The following is a 20345-nucleotide window of genomic DNA, read 5'->3' on the forward strand; positions in this document are numbered from 1 at the left end:
TGTTCCTGCTTCGTGATGCGCATGACTCAATCTGTCTACACCTGGTGCTGGTTTGCATTGAAAGTGTAACTGGCTAAAAATAAACCTCAAAATCCTTAATTTTCTGAAGGAGCAACACAGCCTTCACTTCAAATCACACATCGTTTCTGACATACAAAAGCAGCAGCTGAGTCCATAAGAGCCCTTTTCTTGCAAAAGTGTAGGCTCGGATCCCCCATGTCATCACTCAGATTCCAGTCCAGAATTACACGGAAATTCTTCCAGCACTTTCTATTGGATCTCCTGGCCTCCTAAACGCACACACCCTGTGTGGTAGGCAGAACAATGATGTCTGCATCCTAATCCCTGGAATTTGTGACTACAGGGGAAAGGGGGATTAAGGTGGCTAATCTGCTGACCTTAAATCAGGAGATTATTCTGGAGTATCGGGTGGGCCCAATGTAATCGCAAGTGTGCTTAACAGTGGAAGAGGGAGCGTTAGAGGTGTGATGATGGAAGCAGGGTCAGAGAGATGCTATTTTGCTGGGTTTGAAGATGGAGGCAGGGGACGACAAGCCAAGGGATGTGGGCGACCTCTAGAGGCTGGAGAAAAAAGGAAACAGATTCTCTCTAGAGCTTCCGGAAAGGAATGCTGATGATCCCTTGATTTTAGTCCACTGAGACCCCTGTTGGACTTCTGACCTCGAGGACTGTAAGATAGTAAATCTGTGTCACTTTAAGCCACTAAATGTGCAATAATTTGTTACAGCAGCAATAGATGACTAATACACACCATCAGGAAACAGAGACACTTTCACCTCAAGAACTCTACTGCGACTCCAGGACAGATATTTCCTGGGTTTCTTTGGCAATAAAATCTATTAATTTATTTTTTTCTAGTTAAACTCCAGCATCCAGCTGAGTGCTGATCTTCAGAAAGGATGATATAAAACGGCACACAGCACCTTCTAAATTTGTGTGTGTGTGTGTGTGTGTGTGTGTGGGGTGGGGAGGTAGGTACACCAGGAAAAGCTAGTCTTTTTTTTTCCTCTTCCATTTCTACTGCAGAGAAACGCAGCACTATTGTTAGAAACTCAATCCCTTCCTAGTGGACCTGTATTAATGTGATTTTAAAATATGCCTTTTCACTTCCCCTGTTCTTTTTTCTTCAAAACATCCCTGTGTGCTTTGAATATTGGGGTGATTTCCTGAGATGATCTAAATCTAGAGAATTTTAGCTCCCAAATCATGTAGATTTTTGTCCTATGCCCTCAACACGATTGAGATAAGATTTGATAGTATTTAATATAGTACAACAGCAAACAGTCTTGAATTAGAAGATGAATAATTTAATTAGAATGCTAGGACTTGGAATAACTGATGTAAGAACATTAATAGATTTTACAGGCAATTGTGCACAAGTTTTTTTCCCCCATTTTTTGTATATTATTTTGTTTTAATTGGAGAAAAAATAGCAAGAGATCCTCTAAGTAAGTTAATGTATTACGGACCAAGGACCCTTTTATGTAAAGGCTCAGGATCCCCCTTGGAGTGAGGACATAACTAAACTCCATGCTGAGAGATGAATTAAGCTGTGTCAGGCCCTATTTCAATCCCTTTGCCCCAAAAGACAGGGAAATCTGATTTCTCTACCAAGGAACAAATAATGAGTCATTAGACAAGATACGTGATGAGAACCCCTGAAACCCAGTAGTGGGGTTGGGGGGCTGATTATATCAGGAGCACATGCCAGAAGAAGGGATGGTTTGACCCACTGAATAAAATAAAAAATAGAACAGGAACACTTACCCTCATGTCTCCGTTCATAGTTTTCGGTGTGTGATTGAACGCATGTGCCGGATCCTTGTTGTACACTTTGAGAAGTGATCTGTCCTGAATGTTCCTGGAATCGAAAACATCAATCACTATGGCAGATGAAAGGAGCCTGACTCTGGGCATTTCCTTCGCCAGCTCTCAAGAATCAGGTCAAAGACATCAACAGACAATCCAGCGATTGTCTGCAATCAACCAGACAAATGTTCTTTTACATAAAATAGGCAACAATAAATAAGGAAAAGGAGAAAAATGACTTCAGCTTCTCTTTTCTTTTTTTTGTTCCTCAGGAAAGTATTCTTCTTTCCCAGTCATTCTCCACCCAAAAATATCAGGTGTCTGAACTTTCAAGATTCTGAGCGAGGAAAGCTAACACTTTAAGAAACAATAAAGCTCCAGTATTTACAATACGTTCAAAGAGATTTGGTTAATATTTAAATATTTAACTGTTTACTTTGCCCAAACACCTGGTTTTCTGCTTATCTCATGTAATGCACACAAATGAAAAATGCTTTTTTCCTGCAAATGTGTTCGGCAAGGGAAAGAAAATGAATCTGCAGACCAGAAAAAGATCAAAACTAGTATCTTATAATGCCTTTTTATCTTCCATAGTGGGTTTTTAAAAATACCATTCTACATACAGGTTGAATTACTGGATGTGCAGGATATTTAGAAGGAAAAGCAAAAGATAAATTCTTCCACTTGTCTGTCTCTCCTTCTAAACCCAACATTTAGAGCCCTGGTCAGACCACAGGCAAAGGACAGAGGTCCCACAGCTTGCTCAGAGCCTACCTTAAATTATTTAAGAGCATATGAATGTCCATGAGGTCCTTCTCCCTCCATATTCAGCTTTCACCAGCACAAAGGCCACCCAAGGCACTTCCAGCCCCATCTACACCGTGACTCCTTCCAGTGCCGGCGGTGAGCTCAGGGAACTGTGTGCAAGAAGATACATTCCTTTCCTCCAGGTGCAGCCACACGTTCTGTGGGCTGATCGCAATCAGTGGGATTATTGGGTTATGTTTTTGTTTTAAACGAAGTGGAGGATTCTTGGACTAGTCTTGCTTCCCTTCTTTAAATATCCGTCAGTAATTGCTTTGAAGCAATGACTAGCCCAAGCTTGCACAGTTGCTCCAGATTTCAACAAGCTCATCAGAAGTCTTGCTTAAGGGGGAGCATGCAGTCCTAGTTACTAGAAGGGGCCAGGTTACTAGGGAGGGGAGAGTTCACAGACAGTAAGGATGTGGGGATTCACTAAAAGAACTCACCCTGGAGCTGGGGGGGGACGTCACAAATGACGATGTGAAGAAACTGAAAATCTTACTTGAGCTATGAAAAAACTTAGCGTGAGTCTAAAGGTATTTAAAATATATGAGGTTAGTTTATGATGAATTTAGAAACATGTTCATCCAAGATGAACCAACAGGAAAAGCCTAGATTGCATTTACCATGGCAACATTTACAACACAGAACTTCAACCTGAACTCTCTGTAGCATTTCCCTAAGGAAAATATGGAAAACCCAACACTATGATGAAATAGCCAAATGTTTAACAAATATACATACTCTCACTTCAAAAATACTGAAGGATGTGAAATGAAATTTGTCTTTGGGTTTGGAAGATTAAAGCCCCTGGCTTCAGTTAAAATCTGCATGATACATTTTTCTGGGGGGGAAAGGATGTTCAATATAATGCTGATGGTGAGAATTTATTCTACCATTCAAATAAAATATAATTGAGGCATTTTACGCATATAAGCAAAGGAATAGAACAATTCTCTTGAAAGGACATACACGTGATTATCTAGCATAAACATTATAGTCATCACCAAATAAAAACATTTGATCCACCTAAATATTTTAGATGCATTTTTATATGTAAATCAAAACACCAAAAAATAAAATTATAGACAAATTTATAAATCAATGACTTTCCACTTAGACATTTTAAATGACATTTAAAAGAAATGAGGCTATTCGTACTGCAGCATAAGGATCAAGATGACCATCAGTTGTGCAAATATAGACATATTAACTGAAAATTATTAACGTTTAAAGTGATCACTTCTCTCAAGCACTGCTTTCGTCTGTTTGATCAAGTGAATTGGCATTAAAGAGGATCATTTTAGTTTGGAAGTTTTGGGGATCTTTTCTTCTTTGTCCTCCTTCCCATTTGTCTCTGTGACTACTTCACGACACTCTCAAAGAATGCGTACAGGAAATTCTAGCAGTAATACTCTGAGGCTTGGGGAAAGTTCTAGAATATCATGACTCATGGTAATATTATAAAAATTCTGCAAGACAGTGGGGTTCAATGGTTCATAATAACCTCATCAGCCTTGAGCTCCATCATCAAAAGTGGCTTCATGTAGTTTCATGTGTATTTATTATTACCGTCTCCTTCAATTCCTCTAACTGCAAACGCAGAGAAATAGCATGTCCACATGAAAATACTCCATGGGATTTTGTTACGGCAAACATACTCTTTATCTATAATGTGGTTACTTAATGTTTCAGTTTATGCTTTGTAAATTCAGAATTTTTTTTCGTGACAGCTTGATTAATAATTTATTTCAGAAAACAAACATGAATTTTCTGATACCCATGAATATTTAACATGTTTTCTAAAAGCAGGGAGGTTGTGCAACAAAGGTAGCACCCACACCTTAGGGCATGTGTCAAACTTTGAAAGCCCTAAATTACTCATACACCTTGGCACACGCCTAAGTATGTCATTTGTGATCAGTATCAGATATTTATCAGTTTACATTTATTACGCACTAGAGGCGTATTTTTAAAAAGTGGTTCCCATTAATTCAATCATGAAGACACAGGGCAGCCTGCTATCCCCACGGGGCAGGGATCCAGAAATCCAAGTTGTGGCCCAGATAAGTTAGGGAAGGAACATTCTGAGGGAATAAAAAATTCTTGATCAAGAATATGGACAGTCAGGTTTGAAGCTCGGCTTGGAAATGAATTGGCTGTGTGATCTTAAGTAAGTCCCTTAACTTTCATGCATCTGAGTTTCTGGTCCCATAAAATGAGACGGTTGGATTATCACTAAATAATTTTTTAAGTTCTAAAATGTTTAGAGGCTATACTAGCGATTGCTTGCTTGTGTTGATTTAAGTCTTGTTTCTCAGGCTGTTTGGCTGGGAGAGGTCAGATGGGCCCCTTCTGCTCTATACACAACAGCACGACAGTTGATAAAGATGCTTTTATCTGTGCCACTTACTATAGCATGATTCCATTAGCCTCAGTTTAGAATACATTCTACTAGGGACCGGGGGGAAAGCCCACCTGGAAAGTGAGATCCTTTGGTAAAGGCCAATTATTTAAGAAATAAATGGAAAGGGAGAATGTTTCTCAGCCTCTTTTCTTGTGGACAATAGCATAGAGTCCACCGCTTTTATTCTAATTTGTTGGTGTAAATAATTGCTCAGTGGGATTATTACCTAAAATGTCCATAGGCTCTGTCTATGAGGGAAAGAGCACTTGAGAAGGAGTTTGGAAAGTTCCAGTTGTAAGTACGTCTTTCAACTCTTATGATCTTGATCAAGTCTCTCCATCACCTTTCTGGTCTTAGTTTCCCTAACTCTTAGATAAACTGTGGACTGGATCATTTCTTACGTTATTTTCAGATGTAACATGCAAAAATCTGTGTGAGAGAAGTCTGTCTTCATCTTTGCAAACCACACCTTGTAAGTGAACTATAGAAAACAAGACAGTGAATTCACACTTGGGTAAGGAATAGCCGTGCTTGATCCATGAAGAGATTAGGACTCGGTACAAACTGCAGCAATGGTAAATGCAATATGGTGGACACACACACACAAACGATGTGACTACTTACCTTACATCATTTAATTCATAATAGACATTTCGGCTTTCATCTTTGATGTAAATGGCGACACTGGGCGACTCCAACATTTTCATGGTGAGCTGCTGGGGAAAGGCACTTACAAACAGGGCACGGATTGTGTCTGCACTTGTGATTTCATTCGGCATCCTGAGCTGCTTGGTTTCATCTCCATACTGGAGATAGAGAACCCCTGCGTGCAAAATGAACACAGCGATCAGTCACAGATCAAGACTCCACGACCTGCAGCACAAGCTAAGCCCCTTCTGCCCTACCACAGGCAGGAAAGTTCACGAAAAGCTGGGAAAGCATGTAAATGAGAGATGATTGCTTGGAATTTCCAAGGAATGAACTCTCTGGTTATCACATAAATACCCATTTTTTTCCTTAAAGAGTCCAGGCAGGTGTTAAAGAGGCTAATTTTCAACTGTTTTAAAACCAAAAAGACAAGAAGCTAACCTCTGGTAGCCTAAAGCAAAAGACAATACTTAATTCCCTTGAAAGGTGTATTTAGGAATGTGACCCCCGTAGGGTGATTTTTTTCTATGTCTTTCACTAACTAGAAACACATTCATTATAGCAATGGATAAGATATATAGTTTAAGCCTTTATAGTCCATTCAGAAACATTTTAAGTGGAAATGCTACAATATTTCTACGGCTCTAATACATATTTATTGAGTATTTATACCATACGAAACTATTTACAAGAACAGAGTTTGGCATCCCAATGTTTCAAGGAAGAAAATGGAACAAGTCAGTTATACAAAGAAAAACACAAGCACAGGATCACTGCGTTTGAGAGTTCCAAGGGGTATGTGGCTCCCAATGAACCGTGCCTCTCAGTATTCATGACCCTGATGAGTCTGGGCTTGGCCACATGATTTGCTCTGGCCAATGGGACACTGGCAAATGTGATGCAAAATGGAGGCTTGATAATTGCTTGCACACTAGAGCTTGTCCTCTTGGTGAGTGTGGTCTCGGATGCTCCCTCATGGAGCCAAGTTTCTGTGGAGTCCAACTGAGCCACATGGGGAGGCCACACGGAGAAAGATGGAAGCCCTGACTTCCGCCCCCACTAGGCACCTGTTCTACAGCCAGGACCAATGGCTAGCCATGTGGGTGAGCCATCTTGGGAGGGGAACCCCCAGGTAAGCTGCCCCACATCACATGAAACAGAAATGAGATACCCCCTCCAAGCCCTGCCCAAATTGCAGAATCATGAGCAAATAAATAACTGCTGTGGTTTTAAGTCACTATGTTTAGGGTTACTTGTTATTCAGAAATAAACAACTGAAACAACCATCGAAGATGCTGACATTTAATTTGAATCCTACTTCTTGTGAGAACCTACTGAGAAGGGACTACTATCACTAGAGTAAGCTTTGGCAGGAGAGACTGGAAAGAAAATAGAATATGACTTTTGGTTAAATATGGCAGTAACAAATTTATCTCCACCTCCTCCTGAAATTCCATTAAAGTGACAATGAGGAATAAAAAAGCCTAAATCAAAGAATTAAGGGAATGAGAAGGGAAACAATAGCAGATGGGAAAAAGCTGACACCTAAGTCTTTAAGGGGATAATGCCACATAAAACACACAGGCCAGGGAAGCTCGGGATATGAGGCACCAGATCCTTCTGAAGGTAGGAATACAGAGCGTGTGGAGAACATGAGGCCTGATTGAACTTTCTTTTCTTTTCTAATGGTGTAGCAACCTGCCCACATCTCCTTTTCTATCCCACCCAAGTGACTCCCCATATCCATGGAAGAGGACTGAAGAGGTCAAACCAAACAGACTGGATTCTGGCTCACCAGGCACAGGGGAGGGTGGGTGAGGTGCCCTCTGACAGGCAAAGGGCTGACACCTCAGTCAGGAAACCAAAGGAAGCCCTCTAGGAAAGCTGACTGGCCTACCAGAAGAGACCACAGATAAATCTGGAGGGTAACGGTCAGGTTCTGTCTGATCACCCCAAGGTGAAGCAGCCAGATCATATAGAAAAGTTTGCCGGTTGTACTACGACCGTGCCTCGCTCATACATTAACAGACTCCTGGGGATTAACAGACATGTCATAAAAGCCTCTAACATGAAAGAAGAGATGAAAATAAACAGAAAACAGAAACTCAAAAGAGATGAGACAGTCCAAGAAAAAAGGAACATTTGGAGACAAGGAGCGAGCTCTGGGAACAATGAGAGCAGAAACGAAAAATTCAGTGAAGAAGAGAAAGTGGATGAAATCTCAGAAAGTGGAGCAAAAAGACTAATGGATGAGAAAAGGGTGAAATCCAACAGGAAAAACAGAGAATTATTTCAGAGCATCTCAATTCCTAATAATGGGGATTTGGGTAAAAGAGATCAGGAAAAACAGACAAGAAGTTTTACAAAAAGTATTATAAGAATTTATTTTCCCCCAAACTGAAGCACATGAGATTGGAGATTGAAAATGTTCATGAAATGCTCAACACACTCAGGCTTGTCACTGAGACATTCCAGATGGCAGCGGGGAAACAGAGGTTCCTACAAGTTCCCTAGGGTGAGGAGAAAAGTCACAAAGGAAGGATTGGGAGTCAGAAAGGGATTAGCTGTCTCCACAGCAACCCAGAAACCAAAGACAAGCGAGAAACAGCCTCGAAAACCTGGGAGGAAATATTTTTGATCTAGGTCCATATCCATCCAAACCATCAATCAGGTCTTCATTCAAGTCCGCTTCTCAGCGAGGCCTTCCCTCACCACCTTATCCAAAATTTTAGCACCGATTCTCCCTAATGTTTCATACCCCCATCCTTGCTTCATTTCTGTTCCTGAGCATTTTCATTTTTCACTATATACTATATTCATATTTTAATCATTGCTATTGTTTATCATCAGTCTCTCCCTCTAGAATGTAAGCTTCATGAGGTCAGGGAATTTTTTTAATGTTTTCAGCTGTTGTTCACCATGGTATCCTTAGTACCTGCGATGCTGTTATATAGTAGGTTCTCAGTAAGTGTTTGTTGCATGAATGATTTATTAGTCATCCAAAAGGAGTGTTCAACTGGGGTCTACCCAAGCTATAAGAGCTTTTGCTGCATGATATAAACAGCCTAGTAATCTCGTTCTTGGTTTGTATACACACTAGAAATACATTCTGAAGTGGCTGTTTCCTTGATTGGAGTAGTCCTTTTGCATCCAGCATAAGCAACTCAATTTTCCCTCTCCATCCATCACAGTTTTGATTCTCAGCATCTTCAGGGAACTAGTTTTCCAGAATATCCATGCTGTTACACATTCTTCAGAGTACAAAAAAAATTTCAAGCCTGTCTGATCACAGATTGTGTAAACGTTTTCGCTCCAAACAGGAGACGTGGTGACCATCCCATGTGATTGCTAATGCCATATTAAAAGGCCAAAACCACTCCTGAGGTCTGGGTCCCAACCATGCCTGGGCGAGGTCCCTGCAGATGGACCACTTATGGCCTCACTACAGTCAACTGTCCCAGCCTCACTCCCCCAAAGGGCCTGGTTTTCATTCCCACATCTGCATTCTGTATGTGTGTGTGCTTGAAATAGAATTTGTAGGCTCTGAGTGAAAAACAAAAAAAAAATGGGCCTAAACTATGGTTACCTCAGGGTCTGGCTGGTGCAGCTGCCAGCTGGGTACACAAGTCCAGTTATAGATCATGAAAATCTGGAGAAGATGGGAAAGATGCCTTTACAAACAGAGAATAGTCTTTTTACACTTGCTTCAGTTTGCTTTCTCAATTCAGGAAAGGTATTTAGAAATGCTTAAACTCAGAAAGAATTCTCTTAATATATCATGGCGTTTTATTGGCACAGTGATGAGATTCTGCATGCTCTGGCATACTTTCCTAGCTCTAAATTAGTGCTGGCTGCTCCAGATTCACAGAGGGAGTCTGAAGAACTATGGATCATAAACTCTCTTTTTATGAAGAAGGCAAGGGGACAGGGAAATGCACTTATGGGATGTCTGCTATATGTCAGAAATGGTACGCACGTCTTTCATTTAATCAGCACAGCATCTCTTGTCAGGTCGGTATTATGTCATCATTTCACAGATAGGGAAAAGGAGGCTTAGAAGGTCCAAGTAACTTGCCTAAAAGTTACAGCTAGTAGATGGTTTAACTAATTTACATATCCAGTTGTCATTCTGCAGAACCCATGATTTCTCCTTGATGCATACGGCCTCTGAAATTCTGCATTTAGCCATATCTGTCTCCTCCAACTTTCCTCTCTGGACGATCTTAGCTGTCCTCACACTTTTAGCCTGACCATCTGCTTGAAGATGTTGAAGCATGATGGGGGCAGCTTGGAAAAAAGATTCCTGTCTTTAAGTCAACTGAAGTAAACGCTGACACATGGTTAGAAACCATCCACCTGCTGGGACGAGCGGGGGAAGGCGCTGAGCTCTGACAGCAAGTGTTGAAACGAACCTCACAACACTGGGAACCCTCCTGAGAAGCCTGAACACTCCAGAGTTCTTCCATCTCAGTGGCTCTGCAAAGTCAAGATGCATTTTTCACCAAGAACTCTTGGTCACATTTTACAAAAAACCAAGCGCACTTGGCAAGTCACACTTGGGTTATACATCCTCATAATTTTTTGAATCTCAGAATCAGTTCCAGAATATGGTAGACCTTCTAAAATATTTTTTCTCTTAATATGGTACGCAAGGATTTTCACAGTGTGACCTTGCTATGGACGGAATGCTTGTGTTCCTCCAAAATTCATGTTAAATCCTAGTCCCCAGTGGGATGGTATTTGGAGGTGCGGCCTCTGGAACGTAATTAGGTCATGAAGGTGGAGCCCCCCTGATGGGATTAGCACCCTTATAAGAAGAGACATGGGAGAGTATGTTTTCTCTTTTTTCTCTCTGCCATGTGAGGATACAACAAGAAGATGGCCATGTGCAAACCAGGAAGCAGACTCTCCCCAGACACCAGATCTGTGCACATCCATGCTCCATGCTGTGCCATTGGCTTGGGTGACCTTCCCACCACTTCTTTGCTTGGCACGCACGTAACCTCTCTGAGCAGTCTTCCCTAAACACTCCTCCATCACTCTTCCATTAAGAACTGAAGAGTTAACTTTTCTCACCTATGTGCTCATGTTGTGTTTTACTGAAACTGCAAGCATGGCTTATAATTCTTCTGCATTATGGTTAGTTGTATTCATCAGATGGCAATATACAGTAAAGCGTTAAGCACACAGTAGATGCTCAAATATCTTTTAGTTGAAATGAATTCAATTCTTCCTGTAATGTGGCCAAGTTAATATGATGTATGCTTGCCTTCTGGAATGTCTTCTACAATTTCCCCTAAACAGCATTTTCCACAGGCAGATGATAGTGACAATTCCAAATGACCTAAATTCCTCAGTTTCTCCAAATCCATTTAAGATTATGCAAATCCATACTTGCATTACAGCTATGGCAAATGGCTAATGCCTAACAATATAAACAGCACTTATAATACTTTGTGATAGGAAATGAAAAGTTTTCAACTTAATAAAAAAACATAAATATTAAGATAGCTTTTTACACCTATGAAATGGGCAAAGATTTTTGCAATAAAATCAACAGCATCGACGAGGGTTAGGAAAATGAGTTTTCTCACATACCACTGTTGGGAAAGTAAATTGATACCACTTCTCTGAAGGGCTGTTTGTCAATATGTCTCAAAAGCCCCTAAAATATACATGTGGTTTGAGCCAGCAATTCTACTTCTACACATTTATGCACATAAATCTACTTATCAGGATACTCAATCATCTATAAGCATCATCTATAAGAATAACATGGGGGGGATTTCAACATTAGAGGATTCATTTAATAAACCAATTCATTTAATAAATCCATTCATTGGAACACTACACTGTTATTAAAAGGAATTCTAGAAGAATATGGCAAAGAGAAAAAATTTATATTTTGTTAAGCGGCAAAGTATGTTATAAAACAGAAAGGAACTAGATTTTTAAAAATCAACTAATCACCTTAATGGCAGTGATGGATCCAGGTTTTGTGGGGCCTGAAGCTTATACAGTTTTGAGGGACCTCTTTAAGAACAAGAATACAGAGTTAGAAACATAAAATTGAGTAAGAAAGTTAATTACTTAGTATAGAGGCCTGGACCTTGGTTTCATCAGGTCCATGGCTGAGTCTACCCATTTGATGAATGTACACCAAAATGTCAGGAGTGGTTGCCTTTGGGTGGTAAGTTCATGGGTGATAATGTTCTCTTCTTTATGATTTTCTGGATCTTCTATATTTTCTAAAATAAGTATGCTTTGACTTGATCATCTTAAAAGATAACCCACACAGATATAAAGAGACTGGGCAATTAGGGATCCTATTCAGTTAACTGGATAATTTTTTAAGCCAGAAGAAATGGGTCAAGGGAGGCTGCTCATATAAAAACTTTCAGTGGAGTTGGGAGAATGTAAATTGGCATCTGAAATGGGGAAGACATTGGTATTTAATAAGCAAAAGATTCCACTATAGTTAACGCAGTGATGTATTCCTAAGAAACTGAATTCAAGAGTCTTAAGATTTAAGGGCCGGCCCCGTGGCTTGGTGGTTAAGTGCACGCGCTCCGATGCTGGCGGCCCGGGTTCGGATCCCAGGTGCGCACCGAGGCACCACTTCTCCGTTCATCCTGGGGCCGAGTCCCACATACAGCAACTGGAAGGATGTGCAGCTATGACATACAACTATCTACTGGGGCTTTGGGGGGAAAAATAAATAAATAAAATCTTTAAAAAAAAAAAAAAAGAGTCTTAAGATTTAAAAGAAAAAAAAGTGTAATGCACTGAGAGGTACCTTAAAGGGACTGTAGAAATGGCTTCTTTCATTCACTCTAGACAATCCCCTATGGTGTGCCAGGTATTGTGCCAGGAATGGGAGGTATAGTGGTAAAACTCTGGTCACCCTCTGTGTTATAACCCCTACAGTGGTTCCGTAAATGACACTGTTCTTTAGACATTAGCAATTCATGCCTATCACTAGCTGACATTTTGTTTCAGACACAGCAGCAATTTGAAGACAAGGCCACGTGTGTTCCTGGAAAAGCTCCAGCATGCCCTCTGATGTTGGTGACTTTTCACATCCTAGAGATGGCTCATGCTGCCATGTCCCTTTTCATGGAATAACTTTTCAAGTAGGAGACAAAGCAGGACGGTGACAGTTGCCTTGCGAGGAAGAAAAAGATAATAGAAAATTTATTCTCCATGGAAAGTCTGGATGCTCTTTATTTTTGGAATGACTTTACTCTCAGATTTCAGTATCTTTGATTTGAGTAAACAACAAATCTTTGCTTCAGTTATCTGAAAAGGATTCTATCAATCAGATATTTTCTTATTTCACTCAGATACTTGATATTTAAAGACAATATAGGGGCCAGCCCGGTGGCACAAGTGGTTAAGTGCGCGCACTCTGTTGCGGTGGCCGGGGTTCACCGGTTCAGATCCCAGGCGTGCACTGACACACACACCGTTTGGCAAACCATGCTGTGGCAGCATCCCATATAAAGTGGAGGAAGATGGGCACGGATGTTAGCCCAGGGCCAGTCTTCCTCCATAAAAAAAGAGGAGGATAGGCAGATGTAGCACGGGGCTCATCTTCCTCACACAAAAAAATATAAGTAAATAAAGACAATATAAGACTTTAAGTATTTTAACAAATTTGTCTTCTATTAGTTATAATTGAGGAACTATGGAGATGCTCTGGAGAGTCTCTAAAGGAGAGTCTTTATGAGAGGGACTGAAAAATTCCAGGCCATAGCAATTTTAAGCCAAATTCTAATTTGGAATATGCTTTAAAGAGTCATAATTGTGCAGCAACCTGTGTTAGCATCATGAAAGAACATGTTAAAACCAATACGTTTGTAGGAAGTTAACTATGATAGAGTGATAGAGTCTTGCCCCACCCAACAACCCGACAGACAGCAGTCACTGGACAGAGACTCTGCTCGGAGGCACTCATTCTTGACACAGCGTCTTAGTAATGGCACCATGAGTGCTTAATCCCTTGACTTTGTTTTGTTCCAGACAAATTGGTACAGTTGGGACTCAAGTGGAATGATAATACCATTGAAGACAGCATCCCAAGGCATTTCTCTAAAAAAATGCCTTGAAGAACGTGTTGATGACTTCTGGAATTCAAGCTGTGGTGAAGACCTGAATGTCTAAGATGCTGATTTCTGGTGCTGTGATCCTAGTCATTCCCAAGGGTCTTACTGCCCTTTTATGTGGATAGTTAGAAACTTATCTGTGAAGAAGCTATAATGCAAAGTCACTACAGAACCTACAGCAACATCAACCTAGTCAGTAATTTAATCTTAAAGGTTATTCAACAATTAAGGCAGAAAACATTATAAGAAAATGCTGTGAGAAACACTATAACTGATTGTGGGTATACTACAACTGTAATTGAATTCTCTCTTACACTTAAGGTGAACTGTTGGTTACATTAAACATTGCAATATCAACTCACTTTATAAGGCTGGATATTAGGAAAGTAGTAAAAGAAAAGACTTCAAATTTAAATGCAAACCCCTACATAAAATGATAGCAAAGCAAATCTAGCAATGTATGAAAAAATACATCACAACCAAGAAAAGTTTATCTCAGGAATGCAAGGATAGTTTAACATTAGAAAGTCTAATCTTAATATTTTCTGCAATAATAAATAAGTAAAGAGAAACTAATTTTGATGGTGTCAGAAAAATGTTAAGGAAAACCTATAATACATTCATAATTTTTAAAAAACCAATAATTTAAGAATTAAAGAGAATGTTCTTAACTTGATGAAGGTATCCACCAAAAATCTCAAACAAGCATAATGTTTAATGATGAAATGTTAGGAGCATGCCCTTTAAATTCAGAATTTTTGCTATCACTGCATCTGAAGTCCTGGATAGGACAGTTAATATAAGAAAAAGAAATAAAGGGCATATGGATCAAAATTGTGATTATTCTCCGATGATATAATAGAGAATCCAAGGAAACCTGTAGACACTCTATTAGAACTAATAAGGATTCAATATGACTGAATGATATAAGATCAATACATAGAATCAACAGCAACCTCAAATACGAGAAAAAATTAAAAAGTGTAGTTTAATAAAAATATACCACTTACAACAACAATATGGCAATTTTGATGAACAATAAGAGGGAGTTACTTGCTCTACCAGATACCAACACGATTAAAACAGTGTGGTTTGGCACAGGGAAAGAACAAATAGGAACTACAGAATGAAATAGCCTAGAAAAAGACGTGGGTTTGGGCCGGCCCCATGGCTTAGCAGTTAAGTGCGTGTGCTCCGATACTGGTGGCCCGGGTTCGGATCCCGGGCACGCACTGACGCACCCCTTCTCCAGCCATGCTGAGGCCACGTCCCGCATACAGCAACTAGAAGGATGTGCAACTATGACATACAACTATCCACTGGGGCTTTGGGGAAAAAAAAGGAGGAGGATTGGCAATAGATGTTAGCTCAGAGCCGGTCTTCCTCAGCAAAAAAAAAAGAGGAGGATTAGCATGGATGTTAGCTCAGGGCTGATCTTCCTCACAAAAAAAAAAAAAAGACGTGGGTTTTATGAAAGCTTGATATATGATAGAAGTGGTGGTACAAATCCATGGTGAAATGACTATTCCATAAATAATGTCAAGAAAATTGGCTCTCCATATGGAAAAAGTAAAAAATAGATCCTTTTCTTTTATCATAAGTAAAATAAATTCCTGATGGACTGAAGACCTGTATGTGAGAAGTTAAACTATGAAACTTAAAAAACAAAACAAAACATGGTTTTGTCTCCTAGCACGCTGGTAAGGGAAGACTTTTAAAAGAAACAAAAATCATAAACCATACAGAAAAATATTGCTTAATTATATGACATTAAAATGAATTTTTGTACTACAAAAGACACTGTAAACAAAGTAAAGACGACAAACCACAGTCTGAGACAAGATATTTATAACTCAGATGCTCTACCAAGGAGTAGTATTCAGAATAATTAAAGAACCCTTACAAATCAATAAGAAAATAGAAAATGGGCAATAGTGGATATCCAAAAATGGATGTAAATAGGCAGCTCATAGAGGAAGAAACCTCAACAGCCAATAAACATACAAATGCCTAATCTCACTACTAACTATGGATATAAAAATTGAAACAGTGACATACTATTTTATACCCCACAGACAGGCAAAAGTCAGTAAATCTAAAAACCTCAAATATTGGTGAGGTCATGGGAAAACGGAGTCTGTTATTCATTGCTGGTGGGAGTGTAAATTTGCACAATCACTTTGGGACACCTGGTAAAGCTGAAGATGTGTACCCCATAACCTGGCTATTTCTTTTAAATTATCCATCGCAGATAAAAATCTCATGTGTGTGCACTTGTTCCAGGATGCTCATCACAGCGCCATTTCTCACCGATTTGTTCTCGGTGGTTTATTCATATGATGGGATAGTAAGAGCAGTTACAATGAATGAAGTAGAACCATATCTATCAACATGGATAAATCTCAAAAACATAAAGCTGAGTGAACACAGAAAGTTACAAAAGGATACATACAGGACCATCCCATTTATGTAAAGTCTTATAACACACAGAATAGTAATATATATTGTTTATGAATGCACCAAATATAGGAGAAGCACCCAAATCTGCCTGGCAATCATACCCTCCAACTTTAGCATGTGATTAGCTCTGGGAAAGAAGGCAGAAGGAAAGGAGCTGGGGTTTTACAACCTTTTGCTTCTTTAAAAATGTGAGTCCTAACTGATGAACAGATAAAGAAGATGTGGTATATATATACAACGGAATACCACTCAGCCACAAATAAAGACAAAAGCGTCCCATTTGCAACAACATGGACGGACCTTGGTATTATGTTAAGCAAAATAAGCCAGACAGAGAAAGACAAACACCGCATGATTTCACTCATATGTGGAAGATAAACAAACACATGCATAGGGAGAACAGATTAGGGGTTACCAGAGGGGAAGGAGGTTGCAGGGTGGGCAAAAGGGGTAAAGGGGCACATATATATGTTGACTGATAAATAATAACCTACAACTGAAATTTCACAATGTTATAAACTATTATGACCTCAATAAAATAATAAAAAAAATGTAAGAGTCCTGAAGCAATTCTAGAAACATACTTTTTAAAATTTGACAACTTATGTAGCACTTGCTATGTGCCAGGCACTGATCTAAACCCTTTCCAAATATTAACTCCTTAATCTTCTTTATGAGGTCGCTACTATAATTATCCCCACTTTACAGATGCGGAATACTGAGGCAAGAGAAGTAACTGTGTGACCCACCCAGCTAATGGTCTTAACCCTTGTGTACACCGCCTCTCAGGTGTTAAACAGATACGAATATCTGTTTAATTTCAGTAACATCTATCATATTGTTGTTTTTTGTACTTCTTCCATTCAAAAAATTAAAGAATAAATCATTTTCTGAAAAAGAATGCCGAAATAATGCTGTCTAAATAGTATCTCTTCCACAGAACACCCAGATCTGACCCAGGAGCTTAATCCTGGATGTAGTTATGGAAATTTGGAAGTTTTCCTTGGCTTTTACTAAAAGAGCGGATGTAGAAATTCTACAATACAAAGCAAACAGTAAAGGCCACAAAAGGAGAAGGAGATTTTCATAAAAATAAGAACGAAAGTATAAAAGCACAATAATCATGGGCCCAGAAAACAATTTATTGGCCTTTTAGGTATATGAAAAGTGCAACTTTTACAGCTTTGAATGCATGTTTTCAAAGTATCAGAAAGACTGATTATAATTTTTTAAAAGTCTGTAATCACTCCCACTAGGAGATTTATACATTCTGCATTTCCTTTAACCACCCTGATCAGCAGATTTAGGCCCAGAGATTATGGAAATCAGGGAGAAAATGTCTGAGTTAATCTGAAATTTATATTCTTCTCTGCTAAATTATTAGTGTTTTGCATAATAATAACCAGTAATTACTGCGAACGAATGAATATATCTTTAGAAAAGTTTCCACTATGAAATGCTAGCTTTTATATAATTTACACGTAGATTTTAAAAAGACACCAATATCAAGTGTTATCAATTTTATTGTTCAGAGTTTCTTTGGTTTTCTACTATTAGGTGAAAATTATTCTGCTTGAAAAGGTACAACCTGTTTGGTCTGCAAGCTGGTGGAGAGAGACACTGGGAAGAGTTAATGGGATGAACTTCTTTTCTTCTCCGGTAAGCAAACCTCAGGATCACCAAGAATTTCTAGAGGAAACTTTCAGGGTAAATGAGAACAGTGGTGCTTCTTTGTCCATTTACACCCTAACCCAAGCTAATGACAAAAAAATTAAAACCATCCTTTGAGGAAAAACGTTGTAAACAAACGCCAGTAGACCCATATCTGTGGGATTCCATTTCATAGGACAGACTCTCTACTTTTTCAAGCTCATGTTTAAAAAGTAGCAAACATGGGATGCTTGGACCCCAAAGAGCCTTTGGTGCCACCTCTTCCCACATCTTTCCCTTTCTCACTCATTCCTGGCTCCACGCCTTGGTCTCCTTCCAAGGCCCAGCCTTCCACAGGGGCTCTCAGCCCAGCAATTCTGGTCCCCATCAGTCTGTGACTCTCATGGAACTCATCCATTTGCAAACAGCTGGCTTTTGCCACCCGTAGGCCCAGGGGTGCCTCAGGCCAAGGCACCCCTTGGCTGCCCACAGGCAGCCACTGAGGGATACCGAGGAACACTCAAACTTGACTCCTTGCTTTTTGTTTCCTAGGTCTACTGGAGAACGCAACAGATGGACACGTGACCGACTAGGAGGGTGAGGCACGCGCTGAGCAGCCGCTCCTCTTCTGGGTTGCTTTTTCTCAGCTTCTTCTTAGGTGTCTGAGGGGGAGGCTCAGAAGTTTTTCCAGAGTGGTGAGAAAAGGGTGTGGGCAGTTAGAGGAATTCAGATCTCACTGGTCTTCATTTCGGAGCTCTTAAAAAAAATAAACTTGCTCTATCATGTGAAAACCATTAAGTAACCTAATCCAGCCAATGCCAGCTCTCAAGGGAATGATCAGCTTCCCTTCATGTTTGTGATCTGATGAAGTGCAGGGCTAATGCGTGTAAGTCCCGATGGAATAAGGGTCAAAGTGTGTGATGGAGGAGGAGCATGGCAAAGGGGTCCCTGCAAGGGGCACTACACTTTAGAGAACTCCAACCCCCAACATTGGTGCACGCACCCCAAGTACTGAGGGTGCTCAAGGCAACACTGTTTCCAGGGAGTGTGGAAGGCGATCGTCCATGCGGGTTGGGCAATTGCTCACATGAGCAATGTGAAGGCAGCTGGAGACAGAATGAGGTGGGGGGACGGGGGGGTGGTGGGGATCCTTCTTCGTCTCATGATCCAGCACAGAACTGTGAGAATTTATGAGAATTCTAAAATCAAGTCTGGCTTTCTAGGTCATTGCGAAGATGTATTGGTCCAAGTATGAGGATAGAACATACATTATCTAGTTTGTCAGCTTGATTTATAGCTTTAAAAATACTTAGGCCGACGGTAGATGAGCCCCTGTACTCTTGCTCCAGACAGGCTTGTGTGTGACACGGAAAGATTAGGAGTGTTTCCCGAACATCGGCGTCAAAGCTCGGAATAGAACCTTCTTCACCCGTTGGCATTCCAGTTGGTGCGCTGTCCACTCCATCAACAAGGGATTCTATGCTTATTTTTTGAGTAGTCCTAATGGAGGCCGGTACTTGAGTGTCCTCTACTTCTCCAGAGATTTGGTTACTTTATTTTTGGTTTCATGTTAGTAGGAAAGGCTGAGTCATGTGAGCTGCTTTTAGCGTCTCCACATTTCGTACGCTGGTGAACTGTTTTGGGCACTATTTAAGCTTTAAAATTTTCCTCTTATGCACTAATTATCCACTTATTTGTTCACTATCTGATTCCTCGGAGCTTTCAACAGGCTTTCCTGGGCCGTTATAAAAGCTCCTTCCTCCGAGACAGGCCACAGCTGCCCTGCGGACACTCCCGGACAACGCCAGCCAGACTCCTGCCTGAAGGGCAGTGACAGCGCGAAGTGGGCGAGTCCCTTCCCAGGCTTGTCCCTGGCTTCCCGCCAGCGCCTCCCTGTGTCTTCCCTGCTGCTCCAGTATCACTCCTCCTATGTCCTCGGGCCCATGCCAGAGGGTGGGGATCTTCTGGAAGCGTCTTCTGTGTCTCCTGTCTTTGCCCCTCTACACACCCTGCTCCTATGGGGAGATCTGGAATGTCCTTCTCTCAGCCCTGGCCAGAGGATTAAAGGGGCTCCCCAGAGAGCTACTGTCTAGGAGAATCCAGAAAGATAGCAGCAGAAAGTGCCCCAATTCTCTAAGGCCCAGGGCGGGTACTCAGGATCACCATTGTGCGTGTAAGTGGGCTAGGGTGTGTGAGCAGGAGAGAATCGAGAATGGTGGATGAGACCAATCTATGGGTCAAGTGTTGGTGGAGAAGGGGGCTTTTACAAAGTCTTTGTAAGGCTTATCTAATTTTTGTAAGGTGTATCCTTGGGAACCATTTCTTGCTTTAAGGGCAAGAGGGAACAGAGAGAGTTGCTGCCAGTGGAATTCCAGGTGCAGGAGGGTAAGGAGATCCGATCACAGTCTCTCCCTCACACGGCCTGGCCTCCAGCATGCAGG

At 40.6% G+C, this 20345-nt stretch overlaps 1 protein-coding gene across 14 annotated transcripts in view; it reads right to left on the reverse strand.

Annotated features, from left to right (window-relative positions):
* Positions 1-20345, reverse strand: part of KIAA1217 (KIAA1217 ortholog) — a 293162-nt gene that overhangs the window by 93610 nt on the left and 179207 nt on the right. For all 14 annotated transcript variants that reach the window (XM_087420742.1, XM_087420738.1, XM_087420739.1 and 11 more), the window contains 2 exons: positions 5666-5864; positions 1789-1882 (listed from right to left, as the gene is read on the reverse strand). In XM_087420742.1, the coding sequence (XP_087276868.1) occupies positions 1789-1882; positions 5666-5864 (293 nt within the window). The remainder of the gene's footprint in view (positions 1-1788; positions 1883-5665; positions 5865-20345) is intronic.

This window comes from Ceratotherium simum, chromosome 32 (genome assembly GCF_057802395.1).
Source record: "Ceratotherium simum simum isolate JZ-2026a chromosome 32, ASM5780239v1, whole genome shotgun sequence".
In the NCBI taxonomy this organism is placed as follows: Eukaryota; Metazoa; Chordata; class Mammalia; order Perissodactyla; family Rhinocerotidae; genus Ceratotherium; species Ceratotherium simum.